At 41.4% G+C, this 19008-nt stretch overlaps 1 protein-coding gene across 3 annotated transcripts in view; it reads left to right on the top strand.

Moving 5' to 3' along the window:
* Positions 1-1771: 1771 nt before the first annotated feature.
* Positions 1772-19008, top strand: part of 2610008E11Rik (RIKEN cDNA 2610008E11 gene) — a 33227-nt gene continuing 15990 nt past the window's right edge. For all 3 annotated transcript variants that reach the window (NM_001359715.1, NM_001359717.1, NM_001004362.2), the window contains exons 1-4: positions 1772-1914; positions 4815-4941; positions 6868-6960; positions 10993-11085. In NM_001359715.1, coding sequence (NP_001346644.1) covers positions 1894-1914; positions 4815-4941; positions 6868-6960; positions 10993-11085 — 334 coding nt within the window. In that variant the 5' untranslated portion in view covers positions 1772-1893. The remainder of the gene's footprint in view (positions 1915-4814; positions 4942-6867; positions 6961-10992; positions 11086-19008) is intronic.

Genomic DNA, 19008 nt, shown 5'->3' with positions numbered 1-19008 from the left:
AGATCCTACAAAAAGGAAAGAATGACTAAATAAAGTGAAATGGCTTCAGTTTTTTCCTTATAGTTAACTTTTATCCTTACAGAATGAATTCTAATACTGTGGGACAGTTATTAATATTATAACACCACAGTGGTCCCTATATATGTCAAATTCTGCTCTTATTTGGTAAATGGCATGTCTTTCTTTTCTTTCTTTCTTTCTTTCTTTCTTTCTTTCTTTAAAGCAAAATGTTCACGCCTTAAATATACCCACTATGCTAAGGCACCTGACACAGTTCCATGCCCACATAGTAGGACATTTGTAAAATTGTTTTTAATCAGAAACAAAGTGAGTGGCAGTGGTTGAGTTGAGCAGATTAAAATAGTTGATTAATGGGCAAAAGTGAAAAGTCACAACTTATCACCAAACGTTTTCATACTTAATTTAAGAAACTACTTGCAACTAGCTGGGGAGAGATGGTGCTTGCACTCAGTGGTTTGGGAATAGCCTCACACAATATTCACCTGGAGAGTTCTAAACCGTGTGTGTGTGTGTGTGTGTGTGTGTGTGTGTGTGTGCGTGTGTGAGTGTGTGTGTGTGCGCGCGCATTCGTGCATGCATGAGTGTGTGTGTATGTGTGAGTGTGTGTGCGTTTGTGCATGCATGAGTGTGTGTGTGTGGGGGGGGGAGTCCTACTCCCCCTACTCTGATTTCATTGAAACTAAAGTTTGGAGTATTTAAAAAGTCCTAGGGGGTTATAATGTGTGGCCAACTTAGATGCATGTGCGTCAGGGTCTTGGCTGAGTTAGCTGTTCATGATATCCATGTGTGCTACATGGCTTTGCCCACCACCACCTCACATCTCACTTTCAGGTATCCAAAATTGCTATGCCCAGCTGAAATCAAGACATACTCCTTATACGGCAACATTTCTGCAAAGCAAATGCATTCTTATTGGTCGGCACATCTCTCTAATTGTCATTTGCTTTTCTCTAAGATTTTTCAGAACAGTTTGGAATTTGGTCAAATTAGCACTCAAAAACAAAAGGAATGGAAATAATTTGCATGCATGTGGCGGCTCACTATACGTGTTCAATTTTTTTCTTCTATAAAGAGAAATAAATTATGCCATCATTGTTATTATAGTGAATTTTACCTGTTTAGATTTTTTTTTTTAAAGCTGACACTTCTCAGAATACATATATGTGATTCTGAGGAGAAAAGGGGGAGAGAAAATAGAACAGGGAATGATGAGAGCAAAGTATAATATAACAACACCCTTCAGAAGAAGTCACAATGCATACCTAAATAATTAACCAATTTTTCAGTTCTGTCTACCATGTTGCTTGTATCGGACATTGCTGCCTTACATGAATGCTTTTTATTTTGAAGCTTAGAGTTGGGAAAACACAGTTTAAAACTGTCATGATGTGATTTCCATTTGTGAATAAGATATATATATATATATATATATATATATATATATATATATATATATTCAGCCGTAAGTCCATAAATCCTTTAGCTCTATATCCAGGGCAATTGTTCAGTACTGGGCTCTGTTCTCTCACGGGGTTGGGAGCAGCCCTGCCTGACAACATCTGTGAGCAAGAACTTGCTTTTTATTTATTTATTTATTTTTATTTTTGCTTGATTCACGCACGAATTGGTTCTGTCTACTGTCACTCGTAGCCAAGCCCGAAATGCTATCCAATCGGATGCACTAGACTGAGAATTGCCCAATCATACACAGAGAGCGAGCATGGAGGGCGGGCCTTCGCTGCTCCGCTGTGGCCTTTGTCTGTCCCCGGCCATCTTAGATCTGTAGCCTCATCCAGTTCCGAAGGATCGGAAATCACTGAGGCCCCTGTCTCCTGTGACAGTCGCGGTGGGGAGGCCCGCGCAGGACGCAGGATGTCGGCAGAGCCTGTCATGGTGAGTGCGAGCGTCCTGCAGCGGGGAAGCTGTCTCTGCACCCTCCGCCGCCCCCGACCCCCCGGCCCGGTGCGCCTGCGCCGTTGTCAGGTCCTTCAAGGCTGGGCTGGAGGGTGGAGGTTGCTGGAGTCCACAACTTGCCCGCGAGGACTTTGAGGGAGATGGGTTTCCTTCAAGAGAGGAGCCGGGTCCGTGGATTCTGCAGTCCCTTATATGTAAAGGAGAAGCAGCTCAGCTCGGAGGCCAGTAAGCAAAGGAGAGCGCCCCTTCGGGGACATCCCTCTACTTTGATCACAGTTGCCTAAGAATTTCATGAGGAGGCTAAAAGAAACAAAATCAATTTATGACAGTGTCATCTGGTTGATTTTTTCGGTAAAGGCTCCCAGCAACTTGATGTCACTTAGCATCAACATTCAGTGCTTAAGCAGATTTTAAGAGTTGAGTAAAATTTGAAAATTAAGGTAAATGGTGCATGAGTTGGCTTACTTATTTCTCTGGTCTGTAGAAAACACTGGTCTCACCTCAAAAGGATTAGAGAGAGTTTATTCTGGGACAGATATGAGTCACCCTGTTCAGTAGCATGTATTTAAGTTGCCCTAAATCACATGTTTCAACGTGGATGTAGTTAGGTGAGGTTTTAATAGTGAAAAACAAAATCAAGGCATTTATCAAAGACACTGTGGACACATCAGGGTAGATAGGTTACATGCAGAGGAAGCTCTTACAGATATGAGAGATTATCTGGGGACACTCTTAGCTTTTGGCTTGGTGGAAGCTAGTGGTCTGCTCTGTGGACACATTCCCAAGTTTTCAGCTGCTAGTTGGTGTCCGACCACATAGAGAAGATGAATACTAACTGGATATTAAGGGACCTGATGATCGCAAAGAGTTCTAACTACATTTGCAATGTTCCAGCTCCACAGAATCATGAAGTTTTGATCAGCCAGGAAACCTTATAAAGTCTTTAGAACTCACTTGGAATTATTTTTGAGGAAAGGAGAGACTTAAGTTTCTACTCCTTAAGAATTTTCTGACTTGTGAGGCAGAGACAGGTGGATTTCTGAGTTTGAGGTCTACAGAGTGAGTTCCAGGACAGCCAGGGCAATACAGAGAAACCCTGTCTTGAAAACAGAACAAAACAAAACAAAACAAACAAAAAAACCAAACCAAAACAAAACAAAACAAAAAGAATTTTCTGGCTGGGGAGATGGTTCTGATAGTAAAGGCACATGCCATCAACTGTGACAGTGTGAATTGCATCCCTGGAACTCATGTGGTGGATGGAAAGAACCTATCCCAACAAGTTGAGGAATAATGGCTGCAAACTAGTAAAAGTCTTTTTAATAATTATGCTATCATGCTTCTATAAGAGCAGAAAACCAAGGATTAAAAAAAAGAAGAAGAAGAAGAAACCCACTATGGTTTCTAACATACATTAGTCTCAAGTCAGAGCTCAGGTATTTCTGTTAGAGCGGCATGATGTGATGGCATACACAATGCCTAGTGTGTGTGTGAGCGTAGGAAGGTGGCAGGGAAGGTGCTAAACGTAGCTGAAGTGAATGTGGCCAGAAACACCTGGATGCTTTATGTATTTGATTTTGACTTTCTTTTAAGTCACTGAGTATTACTATTATCCATTATCTTCTGACTTGTGTATTCAGTGACTTTATGAGGGATAGGATGTATTCTGTATTCTGTGTTTTCTGGGAGTTGGACCCATACCCTTGCTCCATCCAGACCTGCTGTGTGCCACTGTACGGCACCACCACCTGTGACATCTGCCTTTTCACAGGCTTGGTTATTCTTTACAGATTTCATGTCACCTTTATGTATTGAGTAGATATATGCTTTTCTCTTGTTAGTAACACAAACCTTGTATACATATATATTCTATGTATACTGACACACTTTTCTGAAGTCTCTTGACTGCAAAGGTAATGAAAGTTTTTTTTGGACTTCACAGCCAAGCTAATAACATACTTTGAGAAAATTTAAGACAGTTACTTAACCTGCCACCCTGCTGTGTACTCACAGAGCCTGTTTAAGTCTAATGTGCTTTTAAGAGAGCAGTGTAAGCAGCCTTACTGTGCCTTGGATTGCCCATGTAATCAGTATTTCAGACCTAAACTAAATGCGTGGCTTTAATTTTAAATTATGAACTATTCCATGCCCCTGACCCAGAGTGTTATTATGTATGTGTTGTGTTAATTATCTGCTGAAAAGGTTGAAAGCAACAAATATTCACCAAAAATGTTGTAAGTAACACGTGGATATAGTTTGATAACATCTGCTTGTGGGTCACTAGGGAGCAGTATAGTGACTTCTTCCCATGCAAAACTGTTACATTTTTTCCTTTGATTTTTTTTTTAAGATTTATTTATTTTATGTATATGGATACACTGTAGCTGTCTTCAGACACACCAGAAGAGGGCATCAGTTCCCATTACAGATGGTTGTGAGCCACCATGTGGTTAAGGAGTCAGTGGTCTTAACCACTGAGCCATCTCTCCAACCCTTATAATTTTCTGTAAAGAATCCCTTCTTTCTTTCCACGCCAGGTTTTCTGTGTCTTCAGTGAAGACACAGTGAAGCTCTTTGTTAGGGACAGAAGGACAACACAGGCTCTTGGTCCTTTTAATACAAGAGGGAATCTGTATTTTCATTCTTTAACGTGTTGTTGATACACTGTAGATCTTATTTCGTCATATTTTTGTGAATCTACATTAACAAAGAGGGGTGATACTTGTATTGATGTTGCTTTCTTTGATGATAAAGAATACACACCAAGCTGCAGCGTACTTAAGGCACTAGCAAGTCATTCCTACAACAGAGAAGAATAAATCCCAGGTTTTATTCCCAAGCCTGAGGACTTGGGTTGATAGGAAGCGTTGTCATTCCAGGAGTCGGTGTCATTCGAGGACATTGCTGTGTTCTTCACCTGGGAGGAGTGGCAGGACCTAGACATTGCTCAGAAGTTGCTCTACAGGGATGTGATGCTGGAGAACTACAGTAGCCTGGTGTCCTTGGGTGAGTAGCTCCCTGTAGTGCTCAGCAGCAGTTGTTTTCTGTTGATAAGTAGAGGAACTTTCGTCCTGAATTTTTTTTACATTGTAACTTTTTAGCTGATGTGTGACAATGGCAGGCATTTCTGGAGCACAGTGTGGCTTTGCAGTACACTTAAATCAGATAGTGTTGTATAATCAGATGATCAGATAATCAGAACAGTGATCAGATGATGTTAAGTCATCACTTGAGCCATATTCCACTTGTTTAAGATGGGAAATTTTAAAATCATTCAGCTATTGAGAAATATTCAATTAGTTGTTGCCCGTTATATATTTACTTTCATATTAGAGAACCATAAGCTATTAATATCTACCCACATCTACCTCAGTAAATATTATACATTCTCCCCTCCCAATCTCCATACCTTTTCCACACTGTAACAACCACTGTTTAATTCCCTATTATTTCTTTGAAACTGCCTTTAGCTTTTGAGTGTAACTAGAAAATATAGCTTTTTTTCTTTTTCTGACATAGCTCCCTTTTGTATTGTGGCTTTCCTGGGGAACTGCAAAAGATCTGTTCACTACAGGTACAGGGGGAATCAGTGACCAAAAAATACCCTATAACTTCCAGCTTTGCAATTAAATGAGTTTAGTGGCGATAAAGAACCCAACTGGGCCAGGCAGAAGTAATGTACACCTTTAATCCCAGCAGAGGCAGCTGGCTCGCTACAAGTTCAAGGCCAGCCTGGTCTGCTGTAAAATTAGGTGGTTCTTCCTCCCAGCCCCATGTTCCTAGAAATAAAACTTAGACTCAAAATATATTTACAAATACCTTGGCAGTATAGCTAGGCTCTTCTCTGACCAGGTCATAACTTAAAATAACCCATTTATTTTAATCTACATTCTACCACATGGCTGGTTACCTGTACTCAGGTACCATGCATCTGTCTCATCACATCTTCCGGGGGCGCATCTCCTGTGCCTGGTACGATCCCATAATCCTTTCTGCCTCCTGGATGTTCCACGTTCTATTTTTTTTTTTTTTTTTTTTTTTTTTTTTTTTTTTTTTTTTTTTTTGCCTAAGCTATAGGCCATAAGACTTATTATTGACAGATACTACATCCATACAGCACAAGATATTCGCTCTACAGTCACAGAGCAAGTTCCAGGACAGTCAAAGCTACACAGAGAAACCCTGTCTCAAAAAAACCCAAGAAATAAAAAATAAAAATAAAAAGGAAGAAAGGCCAGATGATTTGTCTACAACTTTCATGTCATGCCAGAGTAAGGACCTGAGTTCATTCTTCACACCTTGTATATTGGTTATTTTTGTTGTTATTGTCATTAAAATACCCTAGCCAAACAGCTTAAGGAAGGAAGCAATTGTTTTGGGCTCACAATTCCAGGGTACAGTCCAGTATGGCACAGAAGTCATGACAGCAGGAGCCTGAGACCTGCTGGTGACATTGTCTACTTGATAATGGCACCCACCCACCCACTGGAGTGGTGAATGCTTCCTTCTGAGCCCACTTCCTCGCTTCCTTGTCCAGGGAACTGTGTAGCTTTTTTTTTTTCCTTCCACCATCTCCCCAGCCTCAGTTTTCTCCTCCTCCTAATTTTTTTGTAGCTCTTTCTTTTTTTTCATGACTTCCTGCTCTTTTCTAATTTATTCTTAAACAATCATGATTATTTTTCCAGTTTCTTTGTGTTTGCTTTCATTCTCTCCTGCCTATTTGCATATTCATGCTATTTGGGGTTAAGCATCGTGTAGTTTAATGCCACACAAGGGTAATATTCAAGTCTGTGAAGGACGTGCTTGTAAATGCTTTCTAACAAAAGTCTCTGATTTGCCCACTATAGCACAGTTCCTCCCATGGAAGGGCATCTGTCATCAGGGAACCTGACTGCACATTGGCAGAAACTGTTCAAGGTTTCTCATTTACAGGCTGCTGTGTGATCAAACCTGAGTTGATCCTCATGTTGGAACGTGAATTTGGGCCATGGAGGGTAGCAGATACCTCAGTCTGGAACCTTCCAGGTTAGTGCATAACGGGTGCTGGAAACGCCATCAGATGCCTGTCATGGTGAGATTTTGCCAAATTTTATCCAGAGCCAGACTTGAATGCGGTTGCCTTTATGGATCAGATAGGGCCTGAAGACGCTTCTCCACTTAAAACCGTCTCCCTGTTTTGTTGCTCAAGTATATTTTGTACAGACTTACTCTCTTATTTGAGGCCAAGTTTAGCTAGCAGGTGCATGATTTTATATTGTTTTTCCTGACTTTTTTTCATGTCTTACCATGTTCTTAGGGAGTTGAAAAGAAGTATCTATTTGTCCCATCTTACTTACAGTTTCTACTGCTGTGATAAAATGCATGACCAAAAACAAATTCTAAAAATGTTTACTTGAGTTTATGGTTTTGAAGTGTTACCCATACATGACAGTGGAACAAAGGCATGGCAGCAGAAACAACTATGTACTCCCATCTCAAACTACCAGTAGGTGGCAGAGAGGCACACTGAGAATGATAGCAGTCCTTTGAAACCTCAGTCTGCCCCAAGTGACACACCTCTTCCAGCAAGGCCACACCTCCTAGTCCTTCCAAAGCAGTTGTACCAAGTTTAGACCAAACATTCAAATATGAGCCTATGCATGCCATTGGTATTCACCCAAATGTGCAATGCCTCATTAGACCAAAGAAAGGTTCCACTCATTCCATTTGGTAAAGAAGTGAGCTTTTTAATGGTCCTTGGAGTACAAGGTGGCTTTGAGATGGTTGTATCACCCCAAATCTCAACCCCAGTTAGATCTTACCTCTTTATGTCACACGAAGTTGGGCAGGGTGTGGGGAGGGGTTCTCACTGAAATCTCAGCTGCTTCACTGGAACTCAGAGTGGCTAGGGTTACCTACAAAATCTTCACCAGGGAAATCAGTCAGCATTCTAGCATGGGATCTGGGTAGGGAGAGTACATGAGCCCCAACATCAAGTTAAGAAACTATTGACAATTATGGCTGTTGAGGAAGTTCAATCAGTTTTCTTTAGGCCTGTGGCTCCTGATGGGTTGACCATGCTGTAGTGGATGGCCCCACAGACACCCACAGGTATATAGGCAGCAGACATTACAGGCAGTGGGTTAGAGAGGGGTGGGACAGGACAGGACAGGACAGGACAGGACAGGACAGGAGAGGAGAGGAGAGGAGAGGAGAGGAGAGGAGAGGAGAGGAGATTAAATTAAAGGCGAGTCGGGTAGATGTAGAGAAGTTAGGGGGAGAAGTAGCAGTGAATATGGTCAAAATGAATTGTATACATGTATGAAGTTCCCAAAGAATCAATGCAACTGTGTGTGTGTGTGTGTGTGTGTGTGTGTGTGTATGAATGAAATCTCATTTGAGGGCCTTATGTGGGAATGTAAAAGCCAAATTACTGCTACCATGGACCTAGATATCTGTGATATATTTTTCTTTACTTTATTGTCATGACTGAAGGCCGTGGTGTCCTGCAGGCCACCACAGTTATTTTGTTTTGAGATGGTGATGCATATTTCAAAAACAGGAAATAGCTATGCTACTCTTAACATAATGCCCGTCACTAGAATCCTGCCCATGTCACTAGAAGAAACATGTTATATTTTATTGTAATAGGTGAATGTTCAAGTGTTGATGTGTGACACCTACACTGAGTTATGTGCCTTGACTTATGAATATCTGCTGCAGTAGAGAGGAGTGAGTGACACGTTCTTGACATACGACTGAGCTTCTTTCCTTTTATTTCCACATGGCCAACAGTGGGATCATGATATGATGTGCTAGTCCTGCTCATGGCTTTTTGAGCAGTGTCATCATATTTGATTTGATATTAGGCTATGAGAATTTTCAGTATTTGTTCTTTCGTATCATAGATGTAAACATAGCTATTGTGACTGCAGTCGAGGGGTGATCTTCCTTGTGGTTTTGATGGGTATCTCCCTCATGGTTGGGTAGTACACATGTGTTCATTTATCTACCAGCTCTTTTGTGTTGCATGGTGGAGAAGTATCTCATTTAGGCTGTTTACCCAGACTGCATCAGGCCACTTGCTTTTTTGCTGTTAGGCTGTTTTTGAATTTTTACATATTCTGAATCTTGTGTTCCCAATATCTTCTCATTCTTAAAGCTGAGTCTTCATCCTGTTGATTCCTTGCTTTTCTGTATAGTCAATTTTCTGTTTAATGAAATCCCATTTGTTTTGTTCTAGTTTTTGTCGACTATGTTTTTTTTATCATATTTAAAGTACTCTGTCTTCATTGTCCCCAATATTCCCGAACAGTTTATGTAAAGTGAGTATTTTGTAACTGAGATGATTCACATATGATCACTATAATCAGTTTATATGCCTTTCTTCCTTTCTATTTTTTATTAGATATTTTCTTCATTTGCATTTCAAATGCTATCCCCAAATCCCCCTATACCCTCCCCCTACCCTGCTCCCCAATCCACCCACTCTCACTTCCTGGGCCTGGCATGCACCTATACTGGAGCATATGATCTTTGCAAGACCAAGGGCCTCTCCTCCCAATGATGGCCGACTAGGCCATCCTCTGCTACATATGCAACTAGAGACAGCTCTGGGGGGTACTGGTTAGTTCGTATTGTTGTTCCTCCTATAGAGTTGTAGACCCCTTTAGCTCCTTGGGTACTTTCTCTAGCTCCTTCATTAAGGGCCCTGTGTTCCATCCAATAGATGGCCTTTCTATTTTTGTTGAGAATTTTTAAATTCACATTCATCAGAAATATTATTGGTTGTGTAGTTTGTTGTGTCTATGTCTGGTTTAAAAATCATTCTAATACTAGTATATAAAGTAGCAGGTAAGAACTTGGCTATTCTGTGTGTGTGTGTGTGTGTGTTTATACTGTTATCTGAGAATTGCATACCCATGTACAATGTATTTTGATCATGTCAACATTTAGCTCCTCTCAGACCCTCATATATCTCCTTTTCAACTTAGTGTCCTCTTCATAGCCCACCAAATCCAGTCAGTGCTATGCTTATGTGAATGTGTAGGGCCATAGACTAGAGCATGGACATTCCACCAGGGGCTACTTCACTGAAAAACACTGGCTTCATCAGGCTTCCGCTGTTAACGCTCCTCAGATAGGAATGGGAGTTTATGAGGCCCTCCCCATTCATGCTGGAACTTTTACTTCTGTGATCTTGTGTAAGTCCTCTGGAGGTAATCCCAGCCACTGTGACGTCATGAATCTACTTAGTGCTGCCAGAAGGTGCCTGTGTGTAGGACCATCTGCTGGGCCTCAGGCAGGGTGCAGGAGCCTCGTCTCTAAAGGAAAGAGACACTCCCTCTCCCAGTAGGCATTCATTGTCAGTCACCACTCAGGGATGGAACTTTGTGACCACCTCCCCCCATCCATGGTGGGACTTTGACTGGCTTGATTTTAGCTCACTCCTGTGCTTGCTGACAGTCTCTATGAGTTCAAACAAAATTCATACATCAGTGCTTATGAATCAAAACATTTATTATTTCTTATTTGAATGAATATTTGATTGCATGTATATTTGTGTATAGGACATGTTTCTGCCATCCTCCACCCCAGTTTTTTCATTTTTCTGGGTTATTTTAAAGTAGCCAGATGTTTTGTCTCTGTAGCTAGCCCATTTTCTATGAGGTCTTTCAGCATTTTACTCACTTCATTAGTTGAGCTAGTTCCCCTGTAAATTTTCTGGGTGCAAATCTGTTGTTTCATTTGGGCTTGTTTTTGTTTCGCTTTGTTGTTGTTGTTAATGACCTCATTTTATTCAGTGTCCTTAAATATGTGTGGTTTTTCTATTCGGTTTACTTAAATTTAAGAACAGTCATTATTTTATGCTGTTGTGCAGCTTAATATGATTTGAAAATCATATTAATATAACTTGAAAATAATACTCCATTTAGTAAAGAATGTGAATATAAATCTTGTCTCCAACGAGTTTCAAAACCACCCATCTTAGCAGCGTTCCTGAAGTAGACCTGCTATCATTTTTCACTGGGCCTGACTTGGCACGTTTGGATAAACTAGCTCATTTCCTTTTCACAGGGTACTGCATGACCAGACCAGAATTGAACTTCAAGTTATCGCATGGATTTGAGCCGTGGAATGGCTCAGAAGCCTCGCTTTGGAGCCTCCCAGGTCAGTTAGTGCATTCTGTCTTAGGGAGGGGAGAGGAGGAGAACTTAGCATGTATTGGTTATGCTGATTGGTCCCTTTACACCAAATTTCACCAAACCTAGTTCAGCAGAGAGCTGGTCTCATGGATAATTACTATGCTATGTACAAAACAGTTTTCTGTGCCTACCCCTATCAGATCTTTAAGGAAGTACTAATGCCAGTACTCCAAGCTATTCAACATAATAGAAAATGAAGGACGATTTCTAAATTCCTTTCACAGAGCCACTGTTACATTGACACCAATAGACCCAATAAAAAAACGCAATTATAAACTAATGTGTGGGGCCGTGGGTGTGGGCGAAAGAGGGGAGAGAACCCGCATCCTGCAAGAGTTCTGGTGCTCTGGGCGGGCAGACGCTTTCCACGTGGCTCTGGGTGGGTGTCTGACCATGGGAAGCCACAGAATCCCAGCTCGGTGGGTGGTAGACCAGGGGCAGTCCTAGGCACCACGTTCCCAGCTTTGGGCATCCCATACACCGATGTACACCGAGGAAAAGCTGAGAACAGAATAGGGGCCCCAGGGCTGAAGGGAAGAAAGAGCAAGAGGAGAGGGCTCATGATGGTTCCCACGTGAGTACGGTACATGACTGCAGCACAGGAAGGTCTTCTAGCAGGAGGTTAGACATGGCTCATTAGGAGAAAGCCTAACCCATCGTTCAAGCACGGCGGGCCTTGATGAGCAGAGACAGTCAGTGGTTTTAGAACCTTATTGTAGAAAGGCAGGGAGAGAGAAGGTAGAAAGAGAGAGAGACCAGCCATGGCCACATGGAAAGAATGGGGAAGGGAAAGAGAGAAGGAGGGTTAGAGAGTAAGAAAGGTGAGGGCTTAAAGAGAATGAGGAGGGGCCAAGCAGCCTATCTTATAGTGGGCTTATCTATCTTGCAGTTGCTAGGTAACTGTGGGGAGGAGCATAGCTAGCTATAGTCAGGTAACTGTGGGGGTGGAGTCTAGCCAGAATGCCAGAAGCTTGGGACATTGTCTGTATGACTGATAGTCACAGAATTCTGGAGTTGGGGGCTCTGTGGTTTCAGGCACCTGATTCTTGGGAATGTGGCTCGCCTTTCCCACCCTTGTAGAGTTTTCTACTGGGTCACCGGAACAAGCCCCATTCAACCAAAATAGACTGCCTATCACAGTCCCACAGGGTAGACTATTATGGGTACAACCAACAGCTTTCAGATTGAATTTAAGTCCCATACTACAAGAGAGAATTCACATCAGTACACAGAATTACTACAGTAAGTCATGACAGAAACTTACAGATGAGTTGTCATAGGTCCCAATGAGGAACCAGTTTCTATTATTTTGTTGAGTAGATATGATTGGCTGTCAAATTTCCTTCTGAAAAGTTAATCTGGTGCCCACAGAGCACTGCCTCTGCCTGCCTAGGTTGTGGAGGAAGGATACCTCTTACAATGTGCTATGCTACGGTTGCTGATAGGGGACTTGTAGCAGATTAACTACTGAGAACATGTGACTTTTGCAGTGACTGTTGTATTAGCATGGTAGTCCAGCATTCATGAGTATATCACCCTTCGAGGCTCTGTGAACATATTGGAAGAGAAAGCAGAAAAATAGATTTGAAAGAAGAAATTAGAAGGTTGTAGGTGGAGGCATGGCCTGGAAACATGGCTTGCTTTTCTGTCCCTTGTAGAGTTCTCTACTGGGTTGCTGGAGCAAGTCCCATTCAACCAAAATAGGCTGCCTATCACAGTCCCACACTAATGTACCTTATAAAGATAGATGTAAACATTCTTTTTTTTTTTTTAATATTTTTCTATTTTTTTTCCATTTTTTATTAGGTATTTAGCTCATTTACATTTCCAATGCTATACCAAAAGTCCCCCATATCCACCCACCCCCACTCCCCTGCCCACCCACTCCCCCTTTTTGGCCCTGGTGTTCCCCTGTACTGGGGCATATAAAGTTTGCAAGTCCAATGGGCCTCTCTTTCCAGTGATGGCCGACTAGGCCATCTTTTGATATATATGCAGCTAGAGTCAAGAGCTCCGGGGTACTGGTTAGTTCATAATGTTGTTCCACCTATAGGGTTGCAGATCCCTTTAGCTCCTTGGCTACTTTCTCTAACTCCTCCATTGGGAGCCCTATGATCCATCCATTAGCTAACTGTGAGCATCCACTTCTGTGTTTGCTAGGCCCCGGCATAGTCTTACAAGAGACAGCTACATCTGGGTCCTTTCAATAAAATCTTGCTAGTGTATGCAATGGTGTCAGCGTTTGGATGCTGATTATGGGGTGGATCCCTGGATATGGCAGTCTCTACATGGTCCATCCTTTCATCTCAGCTCCAAACTTTGTCTCTGTAACTCCTTCCATGGGTGTTTTGTTCCCAAATCTAAGGAGGGGCATAGTGTCCACACTTCAGTCTTCATTCTTCTTGAGTTTCATGTGTTTAGCAAATTATATCTTATATCTTGGGTATCCTAGGTTTGGGGCTAATATCCACTTATCAGTGAGTACATATTGTGTGAGTTTCTTTGTGAATGTGTTACCTCACTCAGGATGATGCCCTCCAGGTCCATCCATTTGGCTAGGAATTTCATAAATTCATTCTTTTTAATAGCTGAGTAGTACTCCATTGTGTAGATGTACCACATTTTCTGTATCCATTCCTCTGTTGAGGGGCATCTAGGTTCTTTCCAGCTTCTGGCTATTATAAATAAGGCTGCTATGAACATAGTGGAGCATGTGTCCTTCTTACCAGTTGGGGCATCTTCTGGATATATGCCCAGGAGAGGTATTGCTGGATCCTCTGGTAGTACTATGTCCAATTTTCTGAGGAACCGCCAGACTGATTTCCAGAGTGGTTGTACAAGCCTGCACTCCCACCAACAATGGAGGAGTGTTCCTCTTTCTCCACATCCACGCCAGCATCTGCTGTCACCTGAATTTTTGATCTTAGTCATTCTGACTGGTGTGAGGTGGAATCTCAGGGTTGTTTTGATTTGCATTTCCCTGATGATTAAGGATGTTGAACATTTTTTCAGGTGTTTCTCTGCCATTCGGTATTCCTCAGGTGAGAATTCTTTGTTCAGTTCTGAGCCCCATTTTTTAATGGGGTTATTTGATTTTCTGAAGTCCACCTTCTTGAGTTCTTTATATATGTTGGATATTAGTCCCCTATCTGATTTAGGATAGGTAAAGATCCTTTCCCAATCTGTTGGTGGTCTTTTTGTCTTATTGACGGTGTCTTTTGCCTTGCAGAAACTTTGGAGTTTCATTAGGTCCCATTTGTCAATTCTCGATCTTACAGCACAAGCCATTGCTGTTCTGTTCAGGAATTTTTCCCCTGTGCCCATATCTTCAAGGCTTTTCCCCACTTTCTCCTCTATAAGTTTCAGTGTCTCTGGTTTTATGTGAAGTTCCTTGATCCACTTAGATTTGACCTTAGTACAAGGAGATAAGTATGGATCGATTCGCATTCTTCTACACGATAACAACCAGTTGTGCCAGCACCAATTGTTGAAAATGCTGTCATTCTTCCACTGGATGGTTTTAGCTCCCTTGTCGAAGATCAAGTGACCATAGGTGTGTGGGTTCATTTCTGGGTCTTCAATTCTATTCCATTGGTCTACTTGTCTGTCTCTATACCAGTACCATGCAGTTTTTATCACAATTGCTCTGTAGTAAAGCTTTAGGTCTGGCATGGTGATTCCGCCAGAAGTTCTTTTATCCTTGAGAAGACTTTTTGCTATCCTAGGTTTTTTGTTATTCCAGACAAATTTGCAAATTGCTCCTTCCAATTCGTTGAAGAATTGAGTTGGAATTTTGATGGGGATTGCATTGAATCTGTAGACTGCTTTTGGCAAGATAGCCATTTTTACAATGTTGATCCTGCCAATCCATGAGCATGGGAGATCTTTCCATCTTCTGAGATCTTCCTTAATTTCTTTCTTCAGAGATTTGAAGTTTTTATCATACAGATCTTTCACTTCCTTAGTTAGAGTCACGCCAAGATATTTTATATTATTTGTGACTATTGAGAAGGGTGTTGTTTCCCTAAATCTTTCTCAGCCTGTTTATTCTTTGTATAGAGAAAGGCCATTGACTTGTTTGAGTTAATTTTATATCCAGCTACTTCACCGAAGCTGTTTATCAGGTTTAGGAGTTCTCTGGTAGAATTTTTAGGGTCACTTATATATACTATCATATCATCTGCAAAAAGTGATATTTTGACTTCCTCTTTTCCAATTTGTATCCCCTTGATCTCCTTTTGTTGTCAAATTGCTCTGGCTAATACTTCAAGTACTATGTTGAAAAGGTAGGGAGAAAGTGGGCAGCCTTGTCTAGTCCCTGATTTTAGTGGGATTGCTTCCAGCTTCTCTCCATTTACTTTGATGTTGGCTACTGGTTTGCTGTAGATTGCTTTTATCATGTTTAGGTATGGGCCTTGAATTCCTGATCTTTCCAACACTTTTATCATGAATGGGTGTTGGATCTTGTCAAATGCTTTTTCTGCATCTAACGAGATGATCATGTGGTTTTTGTCTTTGAGTTTGTTTATATAATGGATTACATTGATGGATTTTCGTATATTAAACCATCCCTGCATCCCTGGAATAAAACCTACTTGGTCAGGATGGATGATTGCTTTAATGTGTTCTTGGATTCGGTTAGCGAGAATTTTATTGAGGATTTTTGCATCGATATTCATAAGAGAAATTGGTCTGAAGTTCTCTATCTTTGTTGGGTCTTTCTGTGGTTTAGGTATCAGAGTAATAGTGGCTTCATAAAATGAGTTGGGTAGAGTACCTTCTACTTCTATTTTGTGAAATAGTTTGTGCAGAACTGGAATTAGATCTTCTTTGAAGGTCTGATAGAACTCTGCACTAAACCCATCTGGTCCTGGGCTTTTTTTGTTGGGAGACTATTAATAACTGCTTCTATTTCTTTAGGTGATATGGGACTGTTTAGATGGTCAACTTGATCCTGATTCAACTTTGGTACCTGGTATCTGTCCAGAAATTTGTCCATTTCGTCCAGGTTTTCCAGTTTTGTTGAGTATAGCCTTTTGTAGAAGGATCTGATGGTGATTTGGATTTCTTCAGGATCTGTTGTTATGTCTCCCTTTTCAGTTCTGATTTTGTTAATTAGGATTTTGTCCCTGTGCCCTTTAGTGAGTCTAGCTAAGGGTTTATCTATCTTGTTGATTTTCTCAAAGAACCAACTCCTCGTTTGGTTAATTCTTTGAATAGTTCTTCTTGTTTCCACTTGGTTGATTTCACCCCTGAGTTTGATTATTTCCTGCCGTCTACTCCTCTTGGGTGAATTTACTTCCTTTTTTTCTAGGGCTTTTAGATGTGTTGTCAAGCTGCTAGTATGTGCTGTCTCCTGTTTCTTCTTGGAGGCACTCAGAGGTATGAGTTTCCCTCTTAGAAATGCTTTCATTGTGTCCCATAAGTTTGGGTACGTTGTGGCTTCATTTTCATTAAACTCTAAAAAGTCTTTAATTTCTTTCTTTATTCCTTCCTTGACCAAGGTATCATTGAGAAGAGTGTTATTCAGTTTCCACGTGAATGTTGGCTTTCCATTATTTATGTTGTTATTGAAGATCAGTCTTAGGCCATGGTGGTCTGATAGGATACATGGGACAATTTCAATATTTTTGTATCTATTGAGGCCTGTTTTGTGACCAATTATATGGTCAATTTTGGAGAAGGTCCCGTGAGGTGCTGAGAAGAAGGTATATCCTTTTGTTTTAGGATAAAATGTTCTGTAGATATCTGTCAGGTCCATTTGTTTCATAACTTCTGTTAGTTTCACTGTGTCCCTGTTTAGTTTCTGTTTCCACGATCTGTCCTTTGAAGAAAGTGGTGTGTTGAAGTCTCCCACTATTATTGTGTGAGGTGCAATGTATGCTTTGAGCTTTACTAAAGTGTCTCTAATGAATGTGGCTGCCCTTGCATTTGGTGCGTAGATATTAAGAATTGAGAGTTCCTCTTGGAGGATTTTACCTTTGATGAGTATGAAGTGTCCCTCCTTGTCTTTTTTGATAACTTTGGGTTGGAAGTCGATTTTATCCGATATTAAAATGGCTACTCCAGCTTGTTTCTTCAGTCCATTTGCTTGGAAAATTGTTTTCCAGCCTTTCACTCTGAGGGGTAGTGTCTGTCTTTTTCCCTGAGATGGGTTTCCTGTAAGCAGCAGAATGTTGGGTCCTGTTTGTGTAGCCAGTCTGTTAGTCTATGTCTTTTTATTGGGGAATTGAGTCCATTGATATTAAGAGATATTAAGGAAAAGTAATTGTTGCTTCCTTTTATTTTTGTTGTTAGAGTTGGCATTCTGTTCTTGTGGCTGTCTTCTTTTTGGTTTGTTGAATGATTACTTTCTTGGTTGTTCTAGGGCGTGATTTCCGTCCTTGTATTGCTTCTTTTCTGTTATTATCCTTTGAAGGGCTGGATTCGTGGAAAGATAATGTGTGAATTTGTTTTTGTCGTGGAATACTTTGGTTTCTCCATCTATGGTAATTGAGAGTTTGGCCGGGTATAGTAGCCTGGGCTGGCATTTGTGTTCTCTTAGTGTCTGTATAACATCTGTCCAGGCTCTTCTGGCTTTCATAGTCTCTGGTGAAAAGTCTGGTGTAATTCTGATAGGCCTTCCTTAATATGTTACTTGACCTTTCTCCCTTACTGCTTTTAATATTCTATCTTTATTTAGTGCATTTGTTGTTCTGATTATTATGTGTCGGGAGGAATTTCTTTTCTGGTCCAGTCTATTTGGAGTTCTGTAGGCTTCTTGTATGATCATGGGCATCTCTTTCTTTATGTTTGGGAAGTTTTCTTCAATTATTTTGTTGAAGATATTAGCTGGCCCTTTAAGTTGAAAATCTTCATTCTCATCAATTCCTATTATCCGTAGGTTTGGTCTTCTCATTGTGTCCTGGATTTCCTGGATGTTTTGAGTTAGGATCCTTTTGCATTTTGTATTTTCTTTGACTGTTGTGTCGATGTTCTCTATGGAATCTTCTGCACCTGAGATTCTCTCTTCCATTTCTTGTATTCTGTTGCTGATGCTTGCATCTATGGTTCCAGATCTCTTTCCTAGGGTTTCTATCTCCAGCGTTGCCTCGCTTTGAGTTTTCTTTATTGTGTCTACTTCCCCTTTTAGTTCTAGTATGGTTTTGTTCATTTCCATCACCTGTTTGGATGTGTTTTCCTGTTTTTCTTTAATGATTTCTACCTGTTTGGCTGTGTTTTCCTGCTTTTCTTTAAGGGCCTGTAACTCTTTAGCAGTGCTCTCCTGTAATTCTTTAAGTGACTTATGAAAGTCCTTCTTGATGTCCTCTATCATCATCATGAGAAATGTTTTTAAATCTGGGTCTAGATTTTCGGTTGTGTTGGGGTGCCCAGGACTAGGTGGGGTGGGAGTGCTGCGTTCTGATGATGGTGAGTGGTCTTGATTTCTGTTAGTAGGATTCTTATGTTTGCCTTTCGCCATCTGGTAATCTCTGAAGCTAGCTGTTTTAGTTGTCACTGTTAAGAGCTTGTTCTTCAGGTGACTCTGTTAGCCTCTATAAGCAGACCTGGAGGGTAGCACTCTCCTTAGTTTCAGTGGGCAGAGTATTCTCTGCAGGCAAGCTCTCTTCTTGCAGGGCAGGTACCCAGATATCTGGTGTTCGAACCAGACTCCTGGCAGAAGTTGTGTTCCACTCACTAGAGGTCTTAGGATCTTGTGTGGATCCTGTGTGGGCCCTTGCGGGTGTCAGGCGACTCTGCTGGCAAGGTAGCCCGGGGCTCGAGTGGAGGGGAAGGGGTTTGTGCCCCAGATCAAGCCCGGGTAGCCTGCTTCCCTATGTACAGCAGTCTCAGGTTCCGCGCAATTGGATTGGGGCAGGCGCTGTGTTCCACTCACCAGAGGTCTTAG

Source organism: Mus musculus, chromosome 10 (assembly GCF_000001635.26).
Source record: "Mus musculus strain C57BL/6J chromosome 10, GRCm38.p6 C57BL/6J".
Taxonomy (NCBI): domain Eukaryota; kingdom Metazoa; phylum Chordata; class Mammalia; order Rodentia; family Muridae; genus Mus; species Mus musculus.
This window is presented reverse-complemented; position numbering and strand designations above follow the sequence as displayed.